The sequence below is a fragment of the Mixophyes fleayi genome, unplaced genomic scaffold, assembly GCF_038048845.1.
Source record: "Mixophyes fleayi isolate aMixFle1 unplaced genomic scaffold, aMixFle1.hap1 Scaffold_3823, whole genome shotgun sequence".
Classification (NCBI taxonomy): Eukaryota; Metazoa; Chordata; class Amphibia; order Anura; family Limnodynastidae; genus Mixophyes; species Mixophyes fleayi.
Window position 1 is genome coordinate 1 of NW_027447808.1, and position 23,793 is coordinate 23,793.

General features: G+C 55.8%; 1 protein-coding gene across 1 annotated transcript; it reads left to right on the forward strand.

Moving 5' to 3' along the window:
* The first annotated feature begins 9,941 nt into the window (after positions 1 to 9,941).
* LOC142133565 (apoptosis-resistant E3 ubiquitin protein ligase 1-like) lies at positions 9,942 to 21,164 on the forward strand. The gene is given in 20 exon segments (XM_075194461.1): positions 9,942 to 10,083; positions 10,309 to 10,535; positions 10,662 to 10,899; positions 10,973 to 11,136; positions 11,221 to 11,392; positions 11,726 to 11,839; positions 11,842 to 11,941; positions 12,020 to 12,098; positions 12,447 to 12,507; positions 12,510 to 12,587; positions 12,790 to 12,907; positions 15,736 to 15,773; positions 15,776 to 15,814; positions 16,451 to 16,560; positions 17,139 to 17,318; positions 18,357 to 18,482; positions 18,631 to 18,760; positions 18,835 to 18,893; positions 19,523 to 19,610; positions 20,835 to 21,164. Coding segments are annotated over 20 exon segments (2,337 nt in total). The 5' UTR covers positions 9,942 to 10,067; the 3' UTR covers positions 21,035 to 21,164.
* The last annotated feature ends 2,629 nt before the right edge of the window (positions 21,165 to 23,793 follow it).

Below are 23,793 nucleotides of genomic sequence, written 5' to 3' on the forward strand. Positions count from 1 at the left end.
TGGGGACAGAGTGAGGGGAGAGAGAGAGAGGGGGACAGTGTGAGGAGAGAGGGACAGTGTGAGGAGAGAGAGAGAGGGAGGGACAGTGTGAGGGGAGATAGAGGGGGGACAGTGTGAGGAGAGAGGGACAGTGTGAGGAGAGAGAGAGAGGGAGGGACAGTGTGAGGGGAGAGAGAGGGGGACAGTGTGAGGGGAGGGGGACAGTGTGAGGGGAGAGGGACAGTATGAGGAGAGAGAGAGGGGGACAGTGTGAGGGGAGAGGGACAGTGTGTGAGGAGAGAGAGAGGGGGACAGTGTGAGGAGAGGGGACAGTGTGAGGAGAGAGAGGGGGACAGTGTGAGGGGAGAGGGACAGTGTGAGGGGAGAGGGACAGTGTGAGGGGAGGAAAGAGAGAGGGGGACAGTGTGAGGGGAGAGGGACAGTGTGAGGAGAGAGAGAGGGGGACAGTGTGAGGAGAGAGAGAGGGACAGTGTGAGGAGAGAGAGGGGGACAGTGTGAGGGGAGAGGGACAGTGTGAGGGGAGAGGGACAGTGTGAGGGGAGGAGAGAGAGAGGGGGACAGTGTGAGGGGAGAGGGACAGTGTGAGGAGAGAGAGAGGGGGACAGTGTGAGGGGAGAGAGAGAGAGGGGGACAGTGTGAGGCAGAGAGGGACAGTGTGAGGAGAGAGAGGCGGGACAGTGTGAGGAGAGAGAGAGGGGGGACAGTGTGAGGAGAGAGAGAGGGGTACAGTGTGAGGAGAGAGAGAGGGGGACAGTGAGGGGAGAGAGAGGGGGACAGTGTGAGGGGAGGGAAGTGAGAGGGACAGTGTGAGGAGAGGGGGGGAGAGCGAGAGGGACAGTGTGAGGAGAGAGAGAGAGAGGGGGACAGTTTGAGGGGAGAGAAAGGGGGACAGTTTGAGGGGAGAGAAAGGGGGACAGTTTGAGGGGAGAGAGAGGGGGAACAGTTTGAGGGGAGAGAGAGGGGGACCGTTTGAGGGGAGAGAGAGGGGGACCGTTTGAGGGGAGAGAGAGGGGGACAGTGTGAGGAGAGAGAGAGGGGGGACAGTGTGAGGGGGAGAGAGAGGGGGACAGTGTTAGGAGAGGGGGAGAGAGACGGGGACAGTGTGAGGAGAGGGGGACAGTGTGAGGAGACGGGGACAGTGTGAGGAGAGGGGAGAGAGACGGGGACAGTGTGAGGAGAGGGGGGACAGTGTGAGGAGAGGGGGACAGTGTGAGGAGAGAGAGGGGAGAGAGACGGGGACAGTGTGAGGAGAGGGGAGAGAGACGGGGACAGTGTGAGGAGAGGGGGACAGTGTGAGGAGAGGGAGGGGGACAGTGTGAGGAGATGGGGAGAGGGAGGAGGACCGTGTGAGGAGAGGGAGGGGGACAGTGTGAGGAGAGGGGCGGGGGACCGTGTGAGGAGAGGGGAGGACAGTGTGAGGAGAGGAGAGAGAGTGGGGGACAGTGTGAGGAGTAAGAGAGTGGGGGACAGTGTGAGGAGTGAGAGAGAGGGGGACAGTGTGAGGAGTGAGAGAGAGGGGGGACAGTGTGAGGGGAGAGAGAGGGGGGACAGTGTGAGGAGTGAGAGAGAGGGGCACAGAGTGGGGAGAGCGAGGGGGACAGTGTGAGGAGTGAGATAGAGGGGGACAGTGTGAGGAGTGAGAGAGAGGGGGACAGTGTGAGGAGTGAGAGGGGGGACAGTGTGAGGAGAGGGGAGAGAGAGGGGGGACAGTGTGAGGGGAGGGGAGAGAGAGGGGGACAGTGTGAGGAGAGGGGAGAGATGGGGGGACAGTGTGAGGGGAGGGGGGGACAGTGTGAGGAGAGGGGAGAGAGAGAGGGACAGTGTGAGGAGAGGGGAGAGAGAGGGGGGACAGTGTGAGGAGCGGGGAGAGAGTGAGGGGGACAGTGTGAGGAGAGGTGAGAGAGAGGGGGACAGTGTGAGGAGAGGTGAGAGAGAGGGGGACAGTGTGAGGAGAGAGGAGAGAGAGGGGGACAGTGTGAGGCTAGAGGGACAGTGTGAGGAGAGAGAGAGGGGGACAGTGTGAGGAGAGAGAGAGGGGGACAGTGTGAGGAGAGAGAGAGGGGGACAGTGAAGGGAGAGAGAGGGGGACAGTGTGAGGGGAGGGAAGTGAGAGGGACAGTGTGAGGAGAGGGGGGAGAGAGAGAGGGGACAGTGTGAGGAGAGGGGAGAGAGAGGGGGACAGTGTGAGGAGAGAGAGGGGGACAGTTTGAGGGGAGAGAGAGGGGGACAGTTTGAGGGGAGAGAGAGGGGGACAGTTTGAGGGGAGAGAGAGGGGGACAGTTTGAGGGGGAGAGAGAGGGGGACAGTTTGAGGGGAGAGAGAGGGGGACAGTGTGAGGAGATAGAGAGGGGGACAGTGTGAGGGGAGAAAGAGGGGGACAGTGTGAGGAGAGGGGAGAGAGACGGGGACAGTGTGAGGAGAGGGGGACAGTGTGAGGAGAGAGAGGGGAGAGAGACGGGGACAGTGTGAGGAGAGGGGAGAGAGACGGGGACAGTGTGAGGAGAGACGGGGACAGTGTGAGGAGAGGGGGACAGTGTGAGGAGAGGGAGGAGGACAGTGTGAAGAGATGGGGAGAGGGAGGAGGACCGTGTGAGGAGAGGGAGGGGGACAGTGTGAGGAGAGGGGCGGGGGACCGTGTGAGGAGAGGGGAGGACAGTGTGAGGAGAGGAGAGAGAGTGGGGGACAGTGTGAGGAGTAAGAGAGTGGGGGACAGTGTGAGGAGTGAGAGAGAGGGGGACAGTGTGAGGAGTGAGAGAGAGGGGGACAGTGTGAGGGGAGAGAGAGGGGGGACAGTGTGAGGAGTGAGAGAGAGGGGCACGGAGAGGGGAGAGAGAGGGGGACAGTGTGAGGAGAGGGGAGAGAGAGGGGGACAGTGTGAGGAGAGGGGAGAGATGGGGGGACAGTGTGAGGGGAGGGGGGGGGACAGTGTGAGGAGAGGGGGGGACAGTGTGAGGAGAGGGGAGAGAGAGGGACAGTGTGAGGAGAGGGGAGAGAGAGGGGGACAGTGTGAGGAGCGGGGAGAGAGAGAGGGGGACAGTGTGAGGAGAGGTGAGAGAGGGGGACAGTGTGAGGAGAGGGGAGAGAGAGGGGGGACAGTGTGAGGAGAGGGGAGAGAGAGGGGGACAGTGTGAGGAGAGAGAAGGGGACAGTGTGAGGAGAGGGGGACAGTGTGAGGATTGAGAGAGAGGGGACAGTGTGAGGAGTGAGAGAGAGGGGGACAGTGTGAGGGGAGAGAGGGGGGGGACAGTGTGAGGAGAGAGGGGGACAGTGTGAGGGGAGAGAGAGGGCGACAGTGTGAGCAGAGGGGGGGACAGTGTGAGCAGAGGGGAGAGAGGGGGGGACAGTGTGAGGAGAGGGGAGAGAGAGGGGGACAGTGTGAGGAGAGGGGGAGGAGAGAGAGGGGGACAGTGTGAGGAGAGGGGGAGGAGAGAGAGGGGGACTGTGTGAGGAGAGGGGATAGAGAGGGGGACTGTGAGGAGAGGGGGACAGTGTGAGGAGAGAGGAGAGAGAGGGGGACAGTGTGAGGAGAGGGGGACAGTGTGAGGAGAAGGGGACAGTGTGAGGAGAGAGAGAGGGGGACAGTGTGAGGAGTGAGAGAGGGGGACAGTGTGAGGAGTGAGAGAGGGGGACAGTGTGAGGAGTGAGAGAGAGGGGGACAGTGTGAGGAGAGAGAGGGGGGCAGTGTGAGGAGAGAGAGAGGGGGACAGTGAAGGGAGAGAGAGGGGGACAGTGTGAGGGGAGGGAAGTGAGAGGGACAGTGTGAGGAGAGGGGGGGAGAGAGAGAGGGACAGTGTGAGGAGAGGGGAGAGAGAGGGGGACAGTGTGAGGAGAGAGAGAGAGGGGGACAGTTTGAGGGGAGAGAGAGGGGGACAGTTTGAGGGGAGAGAGAGGGGGACACTTTGAGGGGAGAGAGAGGGGGACAGTTTGAGGGGAGAGAGAGGGGGGACAGTTTGAGGGGAGAGAGAGGGGGACAGTGTGAGGAGAGAGAGAGGGGGACAGTGTGAGGGGAGAAAGAGGGGGACAGTGTGAGGAGAGGGGAGAGAGACGGGGACAGTGTGAGGAGAGGGGAGAGAGACGGGGACAGTGTGAGGAGAGGGGAGAGAGACGGGGACAGTGTGAGGAGAGGGGGACAGTGTGAGGAGAGAGAGGGGAGAGAGACGGGGACAGTGTGAGGAGAGGGGAGAGAGACGGGGACAGTGTGAGGAGAGACGGGGACAGTGTGAGGAGAGGGGGACAGTGTGAGGAGAGGGAGGGGGACAGTGTGAAGAGATGGGGAGAGGGAGGAGGACCGTGTGAGGAGAGGGAGGGGGACCGTGTGAGGAGAGGGGAGGACAGTGTGAGGAGAGGAGAGAGAGTGGGGGACAGTGTGAGGAGTAAGAGAGTGGGGGACAGTGTGAGGAGTGAGAGAGAGGGGGACAGTGTGAGGAGTGAGAGAGAGGGGGACAGTGTGAGGGGAGAGAGGGGGGACAGTGTGAGGAGTGAGAGAGAGGGGCACAGAGTGGGGAGAGGGGAGAGAGAGGGGGACAGTGTGAGGAGAGGGGAGAGAGAGGGGGACAGTGTGAGGAGAGGGGAGAGATGGGGGGACAGTGTGAGGGGAGGGGGGGGGGACAGTGTGAGGAGAGGGGGGGGACAGTGTGAGGAGAGGGGAGAGAGAGGGACAGTGTGAGGAGAGGGGAGAGAGAGGGGGACAGTGTGAGGAGCGGGGAGAGAGAGGGGGACAGTGTGAGGAGAGGTGAGAGAGGGGGACAGTGTGAGGAGAGGGGAGAGAGAGGGGGACAGTGTGAGGAGAGGGGAGAGAGAGGGGGACAGTGTGAGGAGAGAGGGGGGGACAGTGTGAGGAGAGGGGGACAGTGTGAGGATTGAGAGAGAGGGGGACAGTGTGAGGGGAGAGAGGGGGGGGGGACAGTGTGAGGAGAGAGGGGGACAGTGTGAGGGGAGAGAGAGGGGGACAGTGTGAGGAGAGGGGAGAGAGAGGGGGACAGTGTGAGGAGAGAGGGGGGGACAGTGTGAGGAGAGGGGGACAGTGTGAGGATTGAGAGAGAGGGGACAGTGTGAGGAGTGAGAGAGAGGGGGACAGTGTGAGGGGAGAGAGGGGGGGGACAGTGTGAGGAGAGAGGGGGACAGTGTGAGGGGAGAGAGAGGGCGACAGTGTGAGCAGAGGGGGGGACAGTGTGAGCAGAGGGGAGAGAGGGGGGGACAGTGTGAGGAGAGGGGAGAGAGAGGGGGACAGTGTGAGGAGAGGGGGAGGAGAGAGAGGGGGACAGTGTGAGGAGAGGGGGAGGAGAGAGAGGGGGACTGTGTGAGGAGAGGGGATAGAGAGGGGGACTGTGAGGAGAGGGGGACAGTGTGAGGAGAGAGGAGAGAGAGGGGGACAGTGTGAGGAGAGGGGGACAGTGTGAGGAGTGAGAGAGGGGGACAGTGTGAGGAGTGAGAGAGAGGGGGACAGTGTGAGGAGTGAGAGAGAGGGGGACAGTGTGAGGAGAGAGAGGGGGGCAGTGTGAGGAGAGAGAGGGGGCAGTGTGAGGAGAGAGAGGGGGGCAGTTTGAGGAGAGAGAGGGGGACAGTGTTTGGAGAGAGATGGGGACAGTGTGAGGAGAGAGAGGGACAGTGTGAGGAGAGAGAGGGACAGTGTGAGGAGTGAGAAAGAGGGAGACAGTGTGGGGAGAGGGGGGGACAGTGTGAGGAGAGAGGGGGGACAGTGTGAGGGGAGAGAAAGGGGGACAGTGTGAGGAGAGGGGAGAGAGAGGGGGACAGTGTGAGGATAGGGGGGAGAGAGAGGGGGACAGTGTGAGGAGAGGGGGATAGTGTGAGGAGAGGGGAGAGAGGGGAGGACAGTGTGAGCAGAGGGGAGAGAGGGGGGGACAGTGTGAGAAGAGGGGTGGACAGTGTGAGGAGAGGGGGGGACAGTGTGAGGAGAGGGGAGAGAGAGGGGGACAGTGTGAGGAGAGGGGAGAGAGAGGGGGACAGTGTGAGGAGAGGGGGGGGGCAGTGTGAGGAGAGGGGAGGAGAGAGGGGGACAGTGTGAGGAGAGGGGAGAGAGAGGGGGACAGTGTGAGTAGAGGGGAGAGAGGGGGGGACAGTGTGAGGAGAGGGGAGAGAGAGGGGGACAGTGTGAGGAGAGGGGAGAGAGAGGGGGACAGTGTGGGGAGAGAGAGGGGGACAGTGTGAGGAGTGGGGAGATAGAGGGGGAAAGTGTGAGGAGAGGGGAGAGAGAGGGGGACAGTGTGAGGGGAGAGAGAGGGGGACAGTGTGAGGAGAGAGAGAGAGGGGGACAGTGTGAGGAGAGGGGGACAGTGTGAGGAGAGGGGACAGTGTGAGGAGAGGGGACAGTGTGAGGAGAGGGGACAGTGTGAGGAGTGAGAGAGAGGGGGACAGTGTGAGGAGTGAGAGAGAGCAGGACAGTGTGAGGAGTGAGAGAGAGGGGGACAGTGTGAGGAGAGAGATGGGGACAGTGTGAGGGGAGAGAGAGGGGGACAGTGTGAGGGGAGAGAGGGGGACAGTGTGAGTGGAGAGAGGGGGACAGTGTGAGTGGAGAGAGGGGGACAGTGTGAGTGGAGAGAGAGGGGGACAGTGTGAGGGGAGAGAGAGGGGGACAGTGTGAGGAGAGGGGGACAGTGTGAGGAGAGGGGGACAGTGTGAGGAGGGAGAGAGGGGGGACAGTGTGAGGAGGGAGAGAGGGGGACAGTGTGAGGAGTGAGAGAGGGGGACAGTGTGAGGAGTGAGAGAGAGGGGGACAGTGTGAGGAGAGAGACAGGGGGGCAGTGTGAGGAGAGAGAGAGGGGGGCAGTGTGAGGAGAGAGAGAGGGGGACAGTGTGAGGAGAGAGAGGGGGACAGTGTGAGGAGAGAGATGGGGACAGTGTGAGGAGAGGGGAGAGAGAGGGGGACAGTGTGAAGAGAGGGGAGAGAGAGGGGGACAGTGTGAGGAGAGGGGAGGGAGAGAGAGGGACAGTGTGAGTAGAGGGGGACAGTGTGAGGAGAGGGGAGAGAGGGGGGACTGTGTGAGCAGAGGGGAGAGAGGGGGGGGACAGTGTGAGGAGAGGGGTGGACAGTGTGAGGAGAGGGGAGAGAGAGGGGGACAGTGTGAGGAGAGGTGAGAGAGAGGGGGACAGTGTGAGGAGAGGGGAGAGAGAGGGGGACAGTGTGAGGAGAGGTGAGAGAGGAGAGAGAGAGGGGGGTACAGTGTGAGGAGTAAGAGAGAGGGGGACAGTGTGAGGAGTGAGAGGGGGGACAGTGTGAGGAGTAAGAGAGAGGGGGACAGTGTGAGGAGTGAGAGAGGGGGGGACAGTGTGAGGAGTAAGAGAGAGGGGGACAGTGTGAGGAGTGAGAGAGAGGGGGACAGTGTGAGGAGTAAGAGAGAGGGGGAGAGGGGGAGAGTGTGAGGAGAGAGGGGGGGCAGCTTGAGGGGAGAGAGGGGGACAGTGTGAGGAGAGGGGAGAGTGAAGGGGACAGTGTGAGGAGAGGGGAGAGAGAGGGGGGACAGTGTGAGGAGAGGGGGGCAGTGTGAGGAGAGAGAGGGGGACAGTGTGAGGAGAGAGAGCGGGACAGTGTGAGGAGAGAGAGAGGGGGACAGTGTGAGGAGAGGGGGACAGTGTGAGGATAGGGGGGAGAGAGAGGGGTACAGTGTGAGGATAGAGGGGGACAGTGTGAGGAGAGGGGGGAGAGTGAGGGGGACAGTGTGAGGACAGTGTGAGGAGAGAGGGGACAGTGTGAGGAGAGGGGGGCAGTGTGAGGAGAGAGAGGGGGACAGTGAGGAGAGAGAGGGGGACAGTGTGAGGAGAGAGAGGGGGACAGTGTGAGGAGAGGGGGACAGTGTGAGGATAGGGGGGAGAGAGAGGGGTATAGTGTGAGGAGAGAGGGGGACAGTGTGAGGAGAGGGGGGGAGAGTGAGGGGGACAGTGTGAGGAGAGGGGAGAGAGAGGGGGACAGTGTGAGGAGAGGGGGACAGTGTGAGGAGAGGGGGGCAGTGTGAGGAGAGAGGGGGACAGTGTGAGGAGAGAGAGGGGGAGAGAGAGGGGGACAGTGTGAGGGGAGGGGAACAGTGTGAGGACAGAGAGGGACAGTGTGAGGACAGAGAGAGAGGGGGACAGTGTGAGGAGAGAGGGGGACAGTGTGAGGAGAGAGGGGGACAGTGTGAGGAGAGGGGGGTCAGTGTAAGGAGAGGGGGACAGTGTGAGGAGAGGGGAGAGAGAGGGGGACAGTGTGAGGAGAGGTGGACAGTGTGAGGAGAGGGGAGAGAGGGGGGGACAGTATGAGGGGAGAGAGAGGGAAGGACAGTGAGGGGAGAGAGAGGGGAGGACAGTGAGGGGAGAGAGGTGGGGACAGTGTGAGGAGAGGGGAGAAAGAGGGGGACAGTGTGAGGAGTGAGAGAGAGGGGGGACAGTGTGAGGAGAGGGGGCAGTGTGAGGAGAGGGGACAGTGTGAGGAGTGAGAGAGGGGGGAACAGTGTGAGGAGTAAGAGAGAGGGGGACAGTGTGAGGAGTGAGAGAGGGGGGGACAGTGTGAGGAGTGAGAGAGGGGGGGACAGTGTGAGGAGTGAGAGAGAGGGGGACAGCGTGAGGAGTGAGAGAGGGGGACAGTGTGAGGAGAGAGAGGGGGACAGTGTGAGGAGAGAGGGGGGGACAGCTTGAGGGGAGAGAGGGGGACAGTGTGAGGAGAGGGGAGAGTGAGGGGGACAGTGTGAGGAGAGGGGAGAGAGAGGGGGACAGTGTGAGGAGAGGGGAGAGAGAGGGGGACAGTGTGAGGAGAGAGAGGGGGACAGTGTGAGGAGAGAGAGAGAGGGGGACAGTGTGAGGAGAGAGGGGGACACTGTGAGGAGTTAGATAGCGGGACAGTGTGAGGAGAGAGAGAAGGGGACAGTGTGTGGAGAGGGGGACAGTGTGAGGATAGGGGGGAGAGAGAGGGGTACAGTGTGAGGAGAGAGGGGGACAGTGTGAGGAGAGGGGGGAGAGAGAGGGAGACAGTGTGAGGAGAGAGAGAGGGGGACAGTGTTAGGAGAGGGGGACAGTGTGAGGAGAGGGGGACAGTGTGAGGAGTGAGAGAGAGGGGGACAGTGAGGAGAGGGGAGAGATAGGGGGACAATGTGAGGAGAGGGGAGAGATAGGGGGACAGTGTGAGGAGAGAGAAAGAGGGGGACAGTGTGAGGAGAGAGAGAAGAGAGAGGGGTACAGTGTGAGGAGAGAGGAGGGGAGAAAGAGATAGTATGAGGAGAGAGAGAGAGGGGGGGGGGACAGTGTGAGGTGAGAACAGAGGGTCTGCCTCTTCATATAACGTCTTCTGTAGCCATCTTAGGACTTTGTGAGGGCATAAAGGGAGGCGGTGGAGAGAGAGAGGGGCGGAGAGGCATTGGGAGGGGGGAGGCAGTGGGAGGGGGGGTTGTGCGAGGAGAAAGCGGGGCAGTGTGTGGAGAGAGAGGGGGTTGGAAAGGGGCAGCGTGAGGAGAGAGGGGGGTAGAGGGGCAGTGTGAGGAGAGAGGGGGGAGTGGGGCAGTGTGAGGAGGGGGGGGGAAATGGGCAGTGTGAGGGGAGAGGGGGGTGGAGAGGGGCAGTGTGTGGAGAGAGGGGGGGCAGCGTGACAAGATAGGGGGGAAGAGGGGCAGCTTGAGGGGGGGCAGTGTGAGGAGAGAGGGTGGGCAGTTTGAGGAAAGGGGGGGGCAGTGTGAGGAGAGAGGGGGGGGGGAGGGTCAGCGTGAGGAGAGGGGGGGGGAGGGTCAGCGTGAGGAGAGAGGGGGAGGGGTAGCGTGAGGAGAGAGGGGAGAAGAGGGGCAGTGTGAGGGGAGAGAGTGGGGGAGAGGGGCAGTGTGAAGAGAGAGAGAGACCGGTGGTAGTGGGTGTAGCTAGAGCAGATCTTACTCTTTGTGTATGGACAGTGTCCTCTATATCTATATAGTTATCATTTCTCCCTAAGGTAACAGAGTAAAGGTTAATAGGGTGCTTTTCTAACAATGACTGTGTATTTCCGCAGATTTCCATAGTCCCCAGTCCTCAGCAGAAGATAATCTCAGCCTTTTCTGAGACATGTCGAGGTGGAAATGCTATGAAGAAACCTTCAGTTTTCATCCTGCGCACTGATGTTGTACATTATTGGTGAGTCATCAGATCCGTTCTGAATATTGAGGTTCTGAGTCCACCTCCACCTCTCAGTAATGTGCTTATGTCCCTTAGGCTAACTGAGGATTGGACTTAGGTTCTCTCTGTCCTATTCCTGTGGATTTCGTTATTTCTAGATGAATGGTGTTTTTGTTGTTAACCCTCTGGAAGCTATATAATGGCCTCATTGTCATCCATCCATTGTTTGTGTCCCCCCCACAGGCAGCGTCACAGGCTTGATGTGTGTGCTTTTGATCACCATTAAGTTCCTGTTTGAACTAAGTTCCAGAGTCCTTACTTTCTGGCACCATGATGGACGGGAACGTGGCACAGAGCGTACCATCTATAACTATGTACGGGGGAAATACCTGGAGCCCCGCTCCTGTCAGGTGTCGTGGGACTGGAATGAGCCCTGTGAGGTGGGACAGTCCATGGGATTTCGTGTACATGTAAGAAGAGTGAAGCCTGTGTAATATGTTCCATTCTTCTGTATTCTATGATTATGTCTCATTATTCTATCCCTCCATATATCTCCTCTTTCCCGGTCTATTGGCTGTGATCCTGCTGTCTTCCAGTTATTTTACAGGAATGGCCATCCATTCCCAGTCATGGGGACAGGCGCTCTTCGTGTCCGTGTTTCACATACTGAGCTTTCACTTGAAGTCCCGGTGACTCTGGAAGTTGTACAGGATCCCATGAGGAATGTGGTAAAAGTTGCTTTCACAGTAAGGAGGTCTGGGAGATATCAGATCAGCATCAGCGTTGGAGGTCTTAGTGTTGGACATAGCCCTTACTACAAGGTCTTCCACCCAGGCAAGATTGTGGTCAAATAAATAGAGATTAGTTGTTTTATTGTTGCAGTGATATCACCGCTCATTCCTTGCAGGTGTGGTAGTTCCAGCCAAGACCCAGATTGTGTGCCACTTCTCCACGCTGATCCTGACCTGCGGAGAGCAGCATCTGCTACAGATCACTCCACGTGACCAGTATGGCAACCTGTCTTCTGACAGTGTAAATGGGCTGGAGAGTTACACATTGACCCTGAGTGAGGTGAGCTAGATGCATCCTTCATGGGGTTGTAGTATAAATGGTCTTCTCTAAATGTCTCTCATTGTCTTCTTCCTCTCCCGGTAGCTTGGTGTTGTTGGCATGGCTGACGGGTGCTGCCAGACAACCGTTTGTAGTGGAAACCAGAACCGGGTGCTGCTTCACCTCACTTTACTTCAGACTGGATGTTTCCAGGCGACGCTGCGTTACCAGGGACAGCCTATCGGCAATGGACACTTCAATATCATTGTCCTGAGTGGTGAGGCTCTGCCCTTGTGTGTAGTGCCAGTTTCTTCCACTAGATGTCCCTCTGCAGGGCGTCTCTCTCCTCACACCACCTTACGTATATTATCTCTCCTTGTCCTTCAGTTAGTCCACTGTCATCCACAGCAAGGAACTTGGACATGAACAATCCTTAGTTATTAACGTTTACTATGGCCTTTTATTTGTACTTGAGTTTTACCCTCTGTCATTACATCCAGGGTTGGTAAGCAGCATAGGATCCCACCCGAAGACTGTGAGCGTTATCATTGAGCGCATTCCCCTCCCGCTGCGCCCATCAACCATGTGAGCTGTTGCTTTTTGTCTATAGATGCTGAGAAGGCAGCTGTGGATAATAATGTCCTGCGCTCTGGAGTGGGAGTTTTCTTTGAGGGGTACCTTTACCCTCCATCAAGTCCACCAACTGTCTGTGGACAACAGAGTTCTTTATCACCAGCCAGAAAGAGGAAAGCGCCTCCTCGTTTACTGGAATTGCTCCAGAGAGGATGAAGAAACCTAAGAAGGTGTATTTCTACATCTCCCTAAAGTGAGTAGATCTTTTTTCTGGACTTGATGGGGACAGTCTTTGATTCTGATGTCCTGATCCCTTTCATATCTATTGCAGCAACTCTCTGTGAAAGAGTTTCTACTTGCGGATAATTCCGTGGCGTCTTTTCACTTTCCGAGTGTGTCCTGGGACCAAGGTGGGTTTTAGTCTCTCATCATGCTCTTCTCATTGTCCATTCTCTATGCTGCATAATGTGCTCACCACCTGCTCATACTGATCCTACACCCAGCTCTTTCTATATATTTACTATTAGATTTTCCCTGGTTTAGATATAAATTATCCCCCTTGCTGTCTGTCTCTGTCCTATCCCTACACTCTCTTTCCTGCCTGTAGTCTACACTTCCCCCTCACTACCTGTCTCTGTCCTATCATTTGCACTCTCTTAGGTGCCTGTCTCTATTCTGTTCTTGGCACTCTCTTACAATAAATGTCGTCTTCCAGATGTACGATTTGTAGTTGGCTTTATCTTCATTATGCTCCTCAGTTCCTCTACCTCCCTCCAGACCCCCTGCATGGGTTGCTCTCCTTGCAGGTGGATGATGGACTGCACCCCCAATAGAGATTAGCTGCAAGGACCGCAACATTATGGCTGCCACATTTACCCGTTTTCTGCACCTGAATATAGGTAAGAGTGTAATGGGTGAGTTATGGCGGCTTCCAGTGTATATCTGTCACTCATATCTGCAGAACATAAAATATGTTTTATGTTTAGGAAATGGGGTGGTGGAGAAGAGAATGGGTTCCAGGTAAAACCGGGTGAGGGGGATTGATGAACGACAGGTGGTAAAGACACCGGCTCTATCTGAATCACTGTATTTTTGTCCTAGGTGGATCTGAGATGTTCCAAGACAAAGTCACTTTCTTCCAGAAAGAGCTGAAACTTATTCATTGCAAGAAGAACCGTAGCAAAATAACCCTGAGAGTGAGCAGACACTCACTACTGGAGAGAAGTGAGTAGTGACTAAGCCAGTGATTTGTCATTGTTCTCTTGCTGTTATTTACAAGCTGTAATACATGGAATCCGTACAATGTATTAACCTATTTTCCCTGAAATTACACAGAATCTACATCTTCACATTAATCTATGTCCGTGGAGTGCCTCTGGAACGATCTGGGGGCAGTCCGCGGCGATGTAACATAGAGGTTCGAGGAGAAATCTACGAGGTTGGGGCATTGTAGTGCTCAGAAATAAGCGCAGCCACAATGTTCGGAGGAACATCGCGGCTATTTGAATTCCCCCCATGGAATGTCTACATATTTACCTTACTACTCAGTAAACTGATACATAGTATCTTCCACTTTACTGTAACGGGCACCGAGCGTCTACCCCTGCTCTGAGCGTCTACCCCTTTCTCTAACTGACGCCGAGCGTCTACCCCTTTCTCTGCAAACTGACGCCGAGCGTCTACCCCTTTCTCTAACTGACGCCGAGCGTCTACCCCTTTCTCTAACTGACGCGAGCGTCTACCCCTTTCTCTGCAACTGACGCCGAGCGTCTACCCCTTTCTCTAACTGACGCCGAGCGTCTACCCCTTTCTCTAACTGACGCCGAGCGTCTACCCCTTTCTCTGCAACTGACGCCGAGCGTCTACCCCTTTCTCTGCAACGGGCGCCGAGCGTCTACCCCTTTCTCTGCAACTGACGCCGAGCGTCTACCCCTTTCTCTGCAACTGACGCCGAGCGTCTACCCTTTCTCTGCAACTGACGCTGAGCATCTACCCCTTTCTCTGCAACTGACGCCGAGCGTCTACCCCTTTCTCTGCAACTGACGCCGAGCGTCTACCCCTTTCTCTGCAACTGACGCCGAGCGTCTACCCCTTTCTCTGCAACGGGCGCCGAGCGTCTACCCCTTTCTCTAACTGACGCCGAGCGTCTACCCCTTTCTCTGCAACTGACGCCGAGCGGTCTACCCCTTTCTCTGCAACTGACGCCGAGCGTCTACCCCTTTCTCTGCAACTGACGCCGAGCGTCTACCCCTTTCTCTGTAACTGACGCGAGCGTCTACCCCTTTCTCTGCAACTGACGCCGAGCGTCTACCCCTTTCTTTGCAACTGACGCCGAGCGTCTACCCCTTTCTCTAACTGACGCCGAGCGTCTACCCCTTTCTCTGCAACTGACGCCGAGCGTCTACCCCTTTCTCTGCAACTGACGCCGAGCGTCTACCCTTTCTCTGCAACTGACGCCGAGCGTCTACCCCTTTCTCTGCAACTGACGCCGAGCGTCTACCCCTTTCTCTGCAACTGACGCCGAGCGTCTACCCCTTTCTCTGCAACTGACGCCGAGCGTCTACCCCTTTCTCTGCAACTGACGCCGAGCGTCTACCCCTTTCTCTGCAACTGACGCCGAGCGTCTACCCCTTTCTCTGCAACTGACGCCGAGCGTCTACCCCTTTCTCTGTAACTGACGCCGAGCGTCTACCCCTTTCTCTGCAACTGACGCCGAGCGTCTACCCGCTTTCTTTGCAACTGACGCCGAGCGTCTACCCCTTCTTTGCAACTGACGCCGAGCGTCTACCCCTTTCTCTAACTGACGCCGAGCGTCTACCCCTTTCTCTGCAACTGACGCCGAGCGTCTACCCTTCTCTGCACTGACGCCGAGCGTCTACGACCCTTTCTCTGCAACTGACGCCGAGCGTCTACCGCCTTTCTCTGGCAACTGACGCCGAGCGTCTACCCTCTACCCCTTTCTCTGCAGACTGACGCCGAGCGTCTACCCTTTCTCTGCAACTGACGCCGAGCGTCTACCCCTTTCTCTGCAACTGACGCCGAGCGTCTACCCCTTTCTCTGCAACTGACGCCGAGCGTCTACCCCTTTCTCTGCAACGGGCGCCGAGCGTCTACCCCTTTCTCTGCAACGGGCGCCGAGCGTCTACCCCTTTCTCTGCAACGGGCGCCGAGCGTCTACCCCTTTCTCTGCAACGGGCGCCGAGCGGTCTACCCCTTTCTCTGCAACTGACGCCGAGCGTCTACCCCTTTCTCTGCAACGGGCGCCGAGCGTCTACCCCTTTCTCTGCAACTGACGCCGAGCGTCTACCCCTTTCTCTGCAACGGGCGCAGAGCGTCTACCCCTTTCTCTGCAACTGACGCCGAGCGTCTACCCCTTTCTCTGCAACGGGCGCAGAGCGTCTACCCCTTTCTCTGCAACTGACGCCGAGCGTCTACCCCTTTCTCTGCAACGGGCGCAGAGCGTCTACCCCTTTCTCTGCAACTGACGCCGAGCGTCTACCCCTTTCTCTGCAACGGGCGCCGAGCGTATACCCCTTTCTCTGCAACTGACGCCGAGCGTCTACCCCTTTCTCTGCAACTGACGCCGAGCGTCTACCCCTTTTCTCTGCAACGGGCGCCGAGCGTCTACCCCTTTCTCTGCAACGGGCGCCGAGCGTCTACCCCTTTCTCTGCAACGGGCGCAGAGCGTCTACCCCTTTCTCTGCAACGGGCGCCGAGCGTCTACCCCTTTCTCTGCAACGGGCGCCGAGTGTCTACCCCTGCTCTGTAACTGGCACAGAAGGGGGCAATTCAATTCAGTGTGTGGTCCCTCTGTGCTTGCTCCACGTATTACAGTATCTAAAATATCACTGATCAAACATGTATCTTGAATACTTCTAACCTAAAGGTACCGAACATCCAGCGAGGCTCAGCTGGGACTTCGGCCTGGAATTCAATACCCCTCAGAGTAGCCACCTTTTCTCTATCACAATGTTGGGAGAATCTCATTGATCTCTTCCGTAGTCATAGTATTATCTCACAGAAATATACATTATTTCCACTTTTCTTACAGTCCTTTCGAGCCACAAGGAACTTTTCTGCCTCGGACTGAGCAAAAACTTTGAAGTGATTTTTCAAGATGAAGAAGGTGAGAACTGCCTGAGAGACATTGTGACTTGTAGGAATCCTGTATATTTGTCTGTAGACGCCACATTGTGTCATCCAGTACATTTGTTTCCTTTACCACATTTACAGCCAACTTTGCCCTTTTAAGCTCTTAAAGTCACCTGTTAAAGGGATTGTACTTTGAATTTTGTGGCAGCAGTTAGTTCCTCTAATTTGTGTTGCTCTGACTTCCTATGGCTTTTAACAAATTGGTGGTAGAAAGATATTATCCCTGAAATACTGTATCACCTTTTTTAATTTGACTTTTATATTCCTGAACATAAGGTATTGGTCAACTTGTGACACAATGTTTCTGTGATTAGTATTTTAGACTCTGTATGCGCTGCGCTGGTGACCGCCGTGAGCCCGCGCTGCGCTGGTGACCGCCGTGAGCCCGCGCTGCGCTGGTGACCGCTGTGAGCCTATGCTCATGCACGCTGCGCTGGTGACCGCTGTGAGCCTATGCTCATACACGCTGCGCTGGTGACCGCTGTGAGCCTACGCTCATGCACGCTGCGCTGGTGACCGCTGTGAGCCTACGATCATGCACGCTGCGCTGGTGACCGCCGTGAGCCTACACTCCTAAACTTAGCTGACAACCATTGTGTTTTTCCCGCAGCTCTGACTGGGGGTGGTCCTCGCAGGGAATGGTTTGAGCTGATTTGTAAAGTGTTATTTGATACAAACAACAAACTCTTCACTCGTTTCAGCGACTCAAACCAGGGTCTGGTGAGTAAACTCCGGAGTCATCTTGTTCACTTAACCCAATTTGTGTGTCAGAGCGTGTGACTCCTTGTTATATAGCTTCCTCAGTTTATGAATCCCCTGTCTTAATTTGTCTCTTAAGGGAGTTAAAACCAGATTCGTGTCCTTTTAATGGATAATCCCCTCAAAAAATGATTTTGCTTCATTGAAATCAAAATGGTTTATTACAACCTGTCTGAATAATTCCTATTACATGAAACGACTTGGCCTGAAATCACCAGCTCAAAAATTCTTTTTGCCATCTCTATCACCATATAAACAATGGTGCAGTCACAGTTAATGACTGACACTGATAGCAATTGACTGGCGAATTTAGGCTGCATTCCTACTTTGTAGTATAATGGTCAACATCAGTTTTGGGGTGGTGTTACCCTTTAAGTTCTTACATTTTATAGTGTTGTCTCAGTATTCTTCTTCTTGTCCCTGGTTTATCTCTGTGGTCATATGCTCTTTACTTGCAGCAGGAATCACATCTCTCTCATACATAATCCTCCCTGTATGTTCTAGGCTCGTTCTCCTTATACTCTTCTATTCTGTCTTAGGTACACCCCAACCCACGTCGCCCGCCCGGGTTACGCATGAAGCTGTATGAGTTTGCGGGCAGGGTGGTTGGAAAGTGTCTGTTTGAATCGTCTCAGGGAGGCGGTTATGAGCAGCTGGTGAGAGCCAGGTTCACCCGTTCCTTTCTGGCACAGGTCATTGGACTTCGTATGCACTATAAGGTACCTTCATTTTATCGTAACTCTATAGCTTAATAGCTCACAGGATTTTCTAAGACAGGTCTCTCCTAGCATAAAGAAATCCAGTGCAGGCATCTGAGATGGAAATATTAGGTGCAATAAAATCCAGTCTCTATTTTGCTTGCATTAAAAGAATAGCTGTAGAAGTACATACCGTGTAGGGTTAGTTAGCATTATCCTCTCTCTCTCTCTCCTCCCGCTCTGCACCTCGCTCCCCTCTCTCTCCCTGCTCTGCTCCCCACTCCTCCCCCTCTATACCTCGCTCCTCTCTCTCCTCCCACTCTGTACCCCGCTCCTCTCTCTCCTCCCGGTTCTGCTCCCCGCTCCTCTCTCTCTCTCTCCTCCCGTTCTGCTCCTCTCTCTCTCCTCCCGTTCTGCTCCCCGCTCCTCTCTCTCTCCTCCCCTCTATACCTCGCTCCTCTCTCTCCTCCCACTCTGTACCCTTCTCCTCTCTCTCCTCCCGCTCTGTACCTCCTCTCTCTCTCCTCCCGCTCTGCACCTTGCTCCTCTCTCTCTCTCTCCTCCCGTTCTGCTCCCCGCTCCTCTCTCTCTCCTCCCCCTCTATACCTCGCTCCTCTCTCTCCTCCCACTCTGTACCCCGCTCCTCTCTCTCCTCCCGTTCTGCTCCCCGCTCCTCTCTCTCTCTCTCCTCCGTTCTGCTCCTCTCTCTCTCCTCCCGTTCTGCTCCCCGCTCCTCTCTCTCTCCTCCCCCTCTATACCTCACTCCTCTCTCTCCTCCCCCTCTATACTCGCTCCTCTCTCTCCTCCACTCTGTACCCCGCTCCTCTCTCTCCTCCCGTTCTGCTCCCCGCTCCTCTCTCTCTCTCTCCTCCCGTTCTGCTCCCCGCTCCTCTCTCTCTCCTCCCCCTCTATACCTCACTCCTCTTTCTCCTCCCGCTCTGTACCCTTCTCCTCTCTCTCCTCCCGCTCTGTACCTCGCTCCTCTCTCTCTCCTCCCGCTCTGCACCTTGCTCCTCTCTCTGGGCCTCGCTCAATCACACAATTTGTTTCCTTCTGCAGTACTTTGAGACTGATGACCCTGACTTCTTTCAGTCTAAAGTTCTCTACCTTCTAACCCACGATGTCTCAGACACAGACCTTATTTTTGCTGAGGAGAAATATGGACGTGGGGGGCAGCTGGAAAAGGTCAGTACGGTTTTTTCTTGTGCTGTTTTTAAGTACGGCAGAATCTATGTATATACGTGGCATACAGGGCAGATGCTGTGGCCCACTTAGCTATACGTGGCATATATGGTAGATAACACTGTAATCTCTGTTTTTCCTGCCTCTCCAGGTGGTGGAGCTGATTCCTGGGGGCTCTCAGATTTTGGTCACTAATGAGAATAAGTTTTATTACTTGAATCTCCTGGCTCAGTATCGCCTCTGCAGTCAGGTGCGGGAGGAGGTGGAGCACTTTCTGAAAGGTAACATGATTGGACGTTTTAGGGGCTGCTGGGTGATGTCATACTAAAACATATTCTGCCATTTCTGATATCAGGACTGAATGAGCTCGTCCCCGACAATTTGCTCGGCATCTTTGATGAGAATGAATTAGAGGTGAGTTGTGTAAAGTAGGGTAAGAAATCATGACGATTATACACAAAATCAGAAATCCATATGGGACACTCAAATTTTCTTTTTTCTTGTGAGATGGATAAGTAAAGTCAATTTGATTTCCAAAAATATACAATGGAATAATTCTATCAATGCAGGGAACAGGAACAATGATAATATAGAGCAAATATACAGAAAACGGAAATGAGAAACAGCAGAGGGCTTAGGTTAGAGCTGCCAGGGAGGGGGGAGCTGATAGTCCCAGCCCCAACCAAATGTACTAGAGACTTGAACCAGACCAAGGGCCTTGCTAAGAAGGAGCAACAGGCACTAGATCCAGGGATCTGTCGTGTGTCCTGTCCTAAGACAAGACCGGGATCAGACCACACTATGAATCATTGTAGCAACTTAATGCTTTCACCTGAAAACTGGTGGTGTCTGTACACTAAGAATCTGGAACCTCTGAGTGGTGTTTATGGTAGAGAGAAGTGAATGGTTTCCTGACAACCAGGCAGCATTAGGGGTCCTCATCAGACCACGTCCACCTGAGCCACTACATCACAGATCTATGGATATGGGAGGGCTGGAGGTGACTAGAGGGCATCCTGAATATTAAGGTTTCTTTTCATCAGCTCCTGATGTGCGGCACCGGGCACATTGCCGTCCAGGACTTCCAGGCTCATGCTGTGGTCATTGGAGGCTCGTGGCACTTCCGGAAAAGGTAATGTCACTGATGCACCGCTTTATGTTCCTCCCTGATCTCATGTAGTGGATCTCTGGCTTCTACTTAAAGCTTCTCCAGAAATGTTGTCCAACCCGCACCAAGGGGTCTGTATTCTTCATCAATAGATTGTCATCCATTTATCAGTATTATTCAGCCTGCTCCCCCTCTCTTTTACCATGTGATACTTCTTGTCTGGCTCCCCCTCGCCATCCTGCGCTCGCGCACGTGGCGCTCCCCCTCTCCATCCTGCGCTCTCCACGTGGTGCTCCCCCTCTCCATCCTGCGCTCTCCACGTGGCCCTCCCCCTCTCCATCCCGCGCTCTCCACGTGGCCCTCCCCCTCTCCATCCTGCACATTCACGTGGCCCTCCCCCTCTCCATCCTGCGCTCTCCACGTGGCGCTCCCCCTCTCAATCCTGCGCACTCCACGTGGCCCTCCCCCTCTCCATCCTGTGCTCTCCACGTGGCGCTCCCCCTCTCAATCCTGCGCACTCCACGTGGCGCTCCCCCTCTCAATCCTGCGCACTCCACGTGGCGCTCCCCCCTCTCCATCCCGCGCTCTCCACGTGGCCCTCCCCCTCTCCATCCCGCGCTCTCCACGTGGCCCTCCCCCTCTCCATCCTGCACATTCCACGTGGCGCTCCCCCTCTCCATCCCGCGCTCTCCACGTGGCCCTCCCCCTCTCAATCCTGCGCACTCCACGTGGCGCTCCCCCTCTCAATCCTGCGCACTCCACGTGGCGCTCCCCTCTCCATCCTGCGCTCTCCACGTGGCCCTCCCCCTCTCCATCCTGCACATTCCACGTGGCCCTCCCCCTCTCCATCCTGCGCTCTCCACGTGGCGCTCCCCCTCTCAATCCTGCGCACTCCACGTGGCGCTCCCCCTCTCCATCCTGCGCTCTCCACGTGGCGCTCCCCCCTCTCCATCCTGCGCTCTCCACGTGGCGCTCCCCCTCTCCATCCTGCGCTCTCACGTGGCGCTCCCCCTCTCAATCCTGCGCACTCCACGTGGCGCTCCCCCTCTCAATCCTGCGCACTCCACGTGGCGCTCCCCCTCTCCATCCTGCGCACTCCACGTGGCGCTCCCCCTCTCCATCCTGCGCTCTCCACGTGGCGCTCCCCCTCTCCATCCTGTGCACGCCACGTGGCGCTCCCCCTCTCCATCCTGCGCTCGCCACGTGGCGCTCCCCCTCCTGCGCTATTCACGTGTGGCTCCTTTTTCAGGTCATGAACTGGTTCTGGGCTGTAGTTTGCAGTTTGACGCAGGAGGAGTTGGCCCGTCTGCTGCAGTTTACTACAGGCTCCTCTCAGCTTCCCCCTGGGGGCTTTGCTGCTCTGTGTCCGAGCTTCCAAATCATCGGTTCCCCTGCCCATGGCACGCTGCCGACTGCTCACACCTGGTATGTTGTCATCACTCCCTAACACTATGTACTGGGGACAGCGCTTAATCATAGGATATGTCTTACTACACTCAACCATCCACCTGGAGAGACAGCACGTCCTGTGGGTGTCACCACCGAAGGCATCGCAGCTCTCAGCCATCAGGACCCAGTGTTTGTCCTGGAGTGTGGGACAGGGGGACCTACCAGCTAGTTATTGTGCAGCTGGAACTACTCTTCCATGTAGATACAGGGAGGGGGGGGGGAGCACGGAGGTAGATCATATACAGATGTATATACGAGGAGGAGGAGGGGGAGCATGGAGGTAGATCATATACAGATGTATATACGAGGAGGGGGGGGGGGAGCACGGAGGTAGATCATATACAGATGTATATACGAGGGGGAGGGGGGCATGGAGGTAGATCATATACAGATGTATATACGAGGGGGAGGGGGAGGGGGGGCATGGAGGTAGATCATATACAGATGTATATACGAGGGGGAGGGGGAGGGGGGCATGGAGGTAGATCATATACAGATGTATATACGAGGGGGAGGGGGGAGCACGGAGGTAGATCATATACAGATGTATATACGAGGGGGAGGGGGGCATGGAGGTAGATCATATACAGATGTATATACGAGGGGGGAGGGGGAGGGGGGCATGGAGGTAGATCATATACAGATGTATATACGAGGGGGAGGGGGAGGGGGGCATGGAGGTAGATCATATACAGATGTATATACGAGGAGGAGGAGGGGGAGGGGGGAGCATGGAGGTAGATCATATACAGATGTATATACGAGGAGGAGGAGGGGGGCATGGAGGTAGATCATATACAGATGTATATACGAGGGGGAGGGGGGGAGCATGGAGGTAGATCATATACAGATGTATATACGAGGGGGAGGGGGGAGCATGGAGGTAGATCATATACAGATGTATATACGAGGGGGAGGGGGGGCATGGAGGTAGATCATATACAGATGTATATACGAGGAGGAGGAGGGGGAGCACGGAGGTAGATCATATACAGATGTATATACGAGGGGGAGGGGGGAGCATGGAGGTAGATCATATACAGATGTATATACGAGTGGAGGGGGGAGCATGGAGGTAGATCATATACAGATGTATATACGAGGAGGAGGGGGGAGCATGAAGGTAGATCATATACAGATGTATATACGAGGAGGAGGAGGGGGAGCATGGAGGTAGATCATATACAGATGTATATACGAGGGGGAGGGGGGAGCACGGAGGTAGATCATATACAGATGTATATACGAGGGGGAGGGGAGCATGGAGGTAGATCATATACAGATGTATATACGAGTGGGAGGGGGGGAGCATGGAGGTAGATCATATACAGATGTATATACGAGGAGGGGGGGGAGCACGGAGGTAGATCATATACAGATGTATATACGAGGGGGAGGGGAGCATGGAGGTAGATCATATACAGATGTATATACGAGGAGGAGGGGGGGCACGGAGGTAGATCATATACAGATGTATATACGAGGAGGGGGACGGAGGTAGATCATATACAGATGTATATACGAGGGGGAGGGGGGAGGGGGCATGGAGGTAGATCATATACAGATGTATATACGAGGAGGGGGACGGAGGTAGATCATATACAGATGTATATACGAGGAGGGGGACGGAGGTAGATCATATACAGATGTATATACGAGGGGGAGGGGGGGCATGGAGGTAGATCATATACAGATGTATATACGAGGAGGGGGGAGGGGGGCATGGAGGTAGATCATATACAGATGTATATACGAGGGGGAGGGGGGAGCATGGAGGTAGATCATATACAGATGTATATACGAGGGGGAGGGGGGAGCATGGAGGTAGATCATATACAGATGTATATACGAGGGGGGGGGGGGAGACGGAGGTAGATCATATACAGATGTATATACGAGGGGGAGGGGAGCATGGAGGTAGATCATATACAGATGTATATACGAGGGGGAGGGGGGAGCATGGAGGTAGATCATATACAGATGTATATACGAGGGGGAGGGGGGAGCATGGAGGTAGATCATATACAGATGTATATACGAGGAGGAGGAGGGGGGAGCATGGAGGTAGATCATATACAGATGTATATACGAGGAGGGAGGAGGGGGGGAGCATGGAGGTAGATCATATACAGATGTATATACGAGGGGGAGGGGGGCACGGAGGTAGATCATTATACAGATGTGTATACGAGGGGGAGGGGGGAGCATGGAGGTAGATCATATACAGATGTATATACGAGGGGGAGGGGGGCATGGAGGTAGATCATATACAGATGTATATACGAGGGGGGGGGGGAGACGGAGGTAGATCATATACAGATGTATATACGAGGGGGAGGGGAGCATGGAGGGTAGATCATATACAGATGTATATACGAGGGGGAGGGGGGCATGGAGGTAGATCATATACAGATGTATATACGAGGGGGAGGGGGCAGGAGGTAGATCATATACAGATGTATATACGAGGGGGAGGGAGCATGGAGGGTAGATCATATACAGATGTATATACGAGGGGGAGGGGGGAGCATGGAGGTAGATCATATACAGATGTATATACGAGGGGGAGGGGGGAGCATGGAGGTAGATCATATACAGATGTATATACGAGGGGGAGGGGGGAGCATGGAGGTAGAATCATATACAGATGTATATACGAGGGGAGGGGGGCATGGAGGTAGATCATTATACAGATGTATATACGAGGGGGAGGGGGGGAGCATGGAGGTAGATCATATACAGATGTATATACGAGAC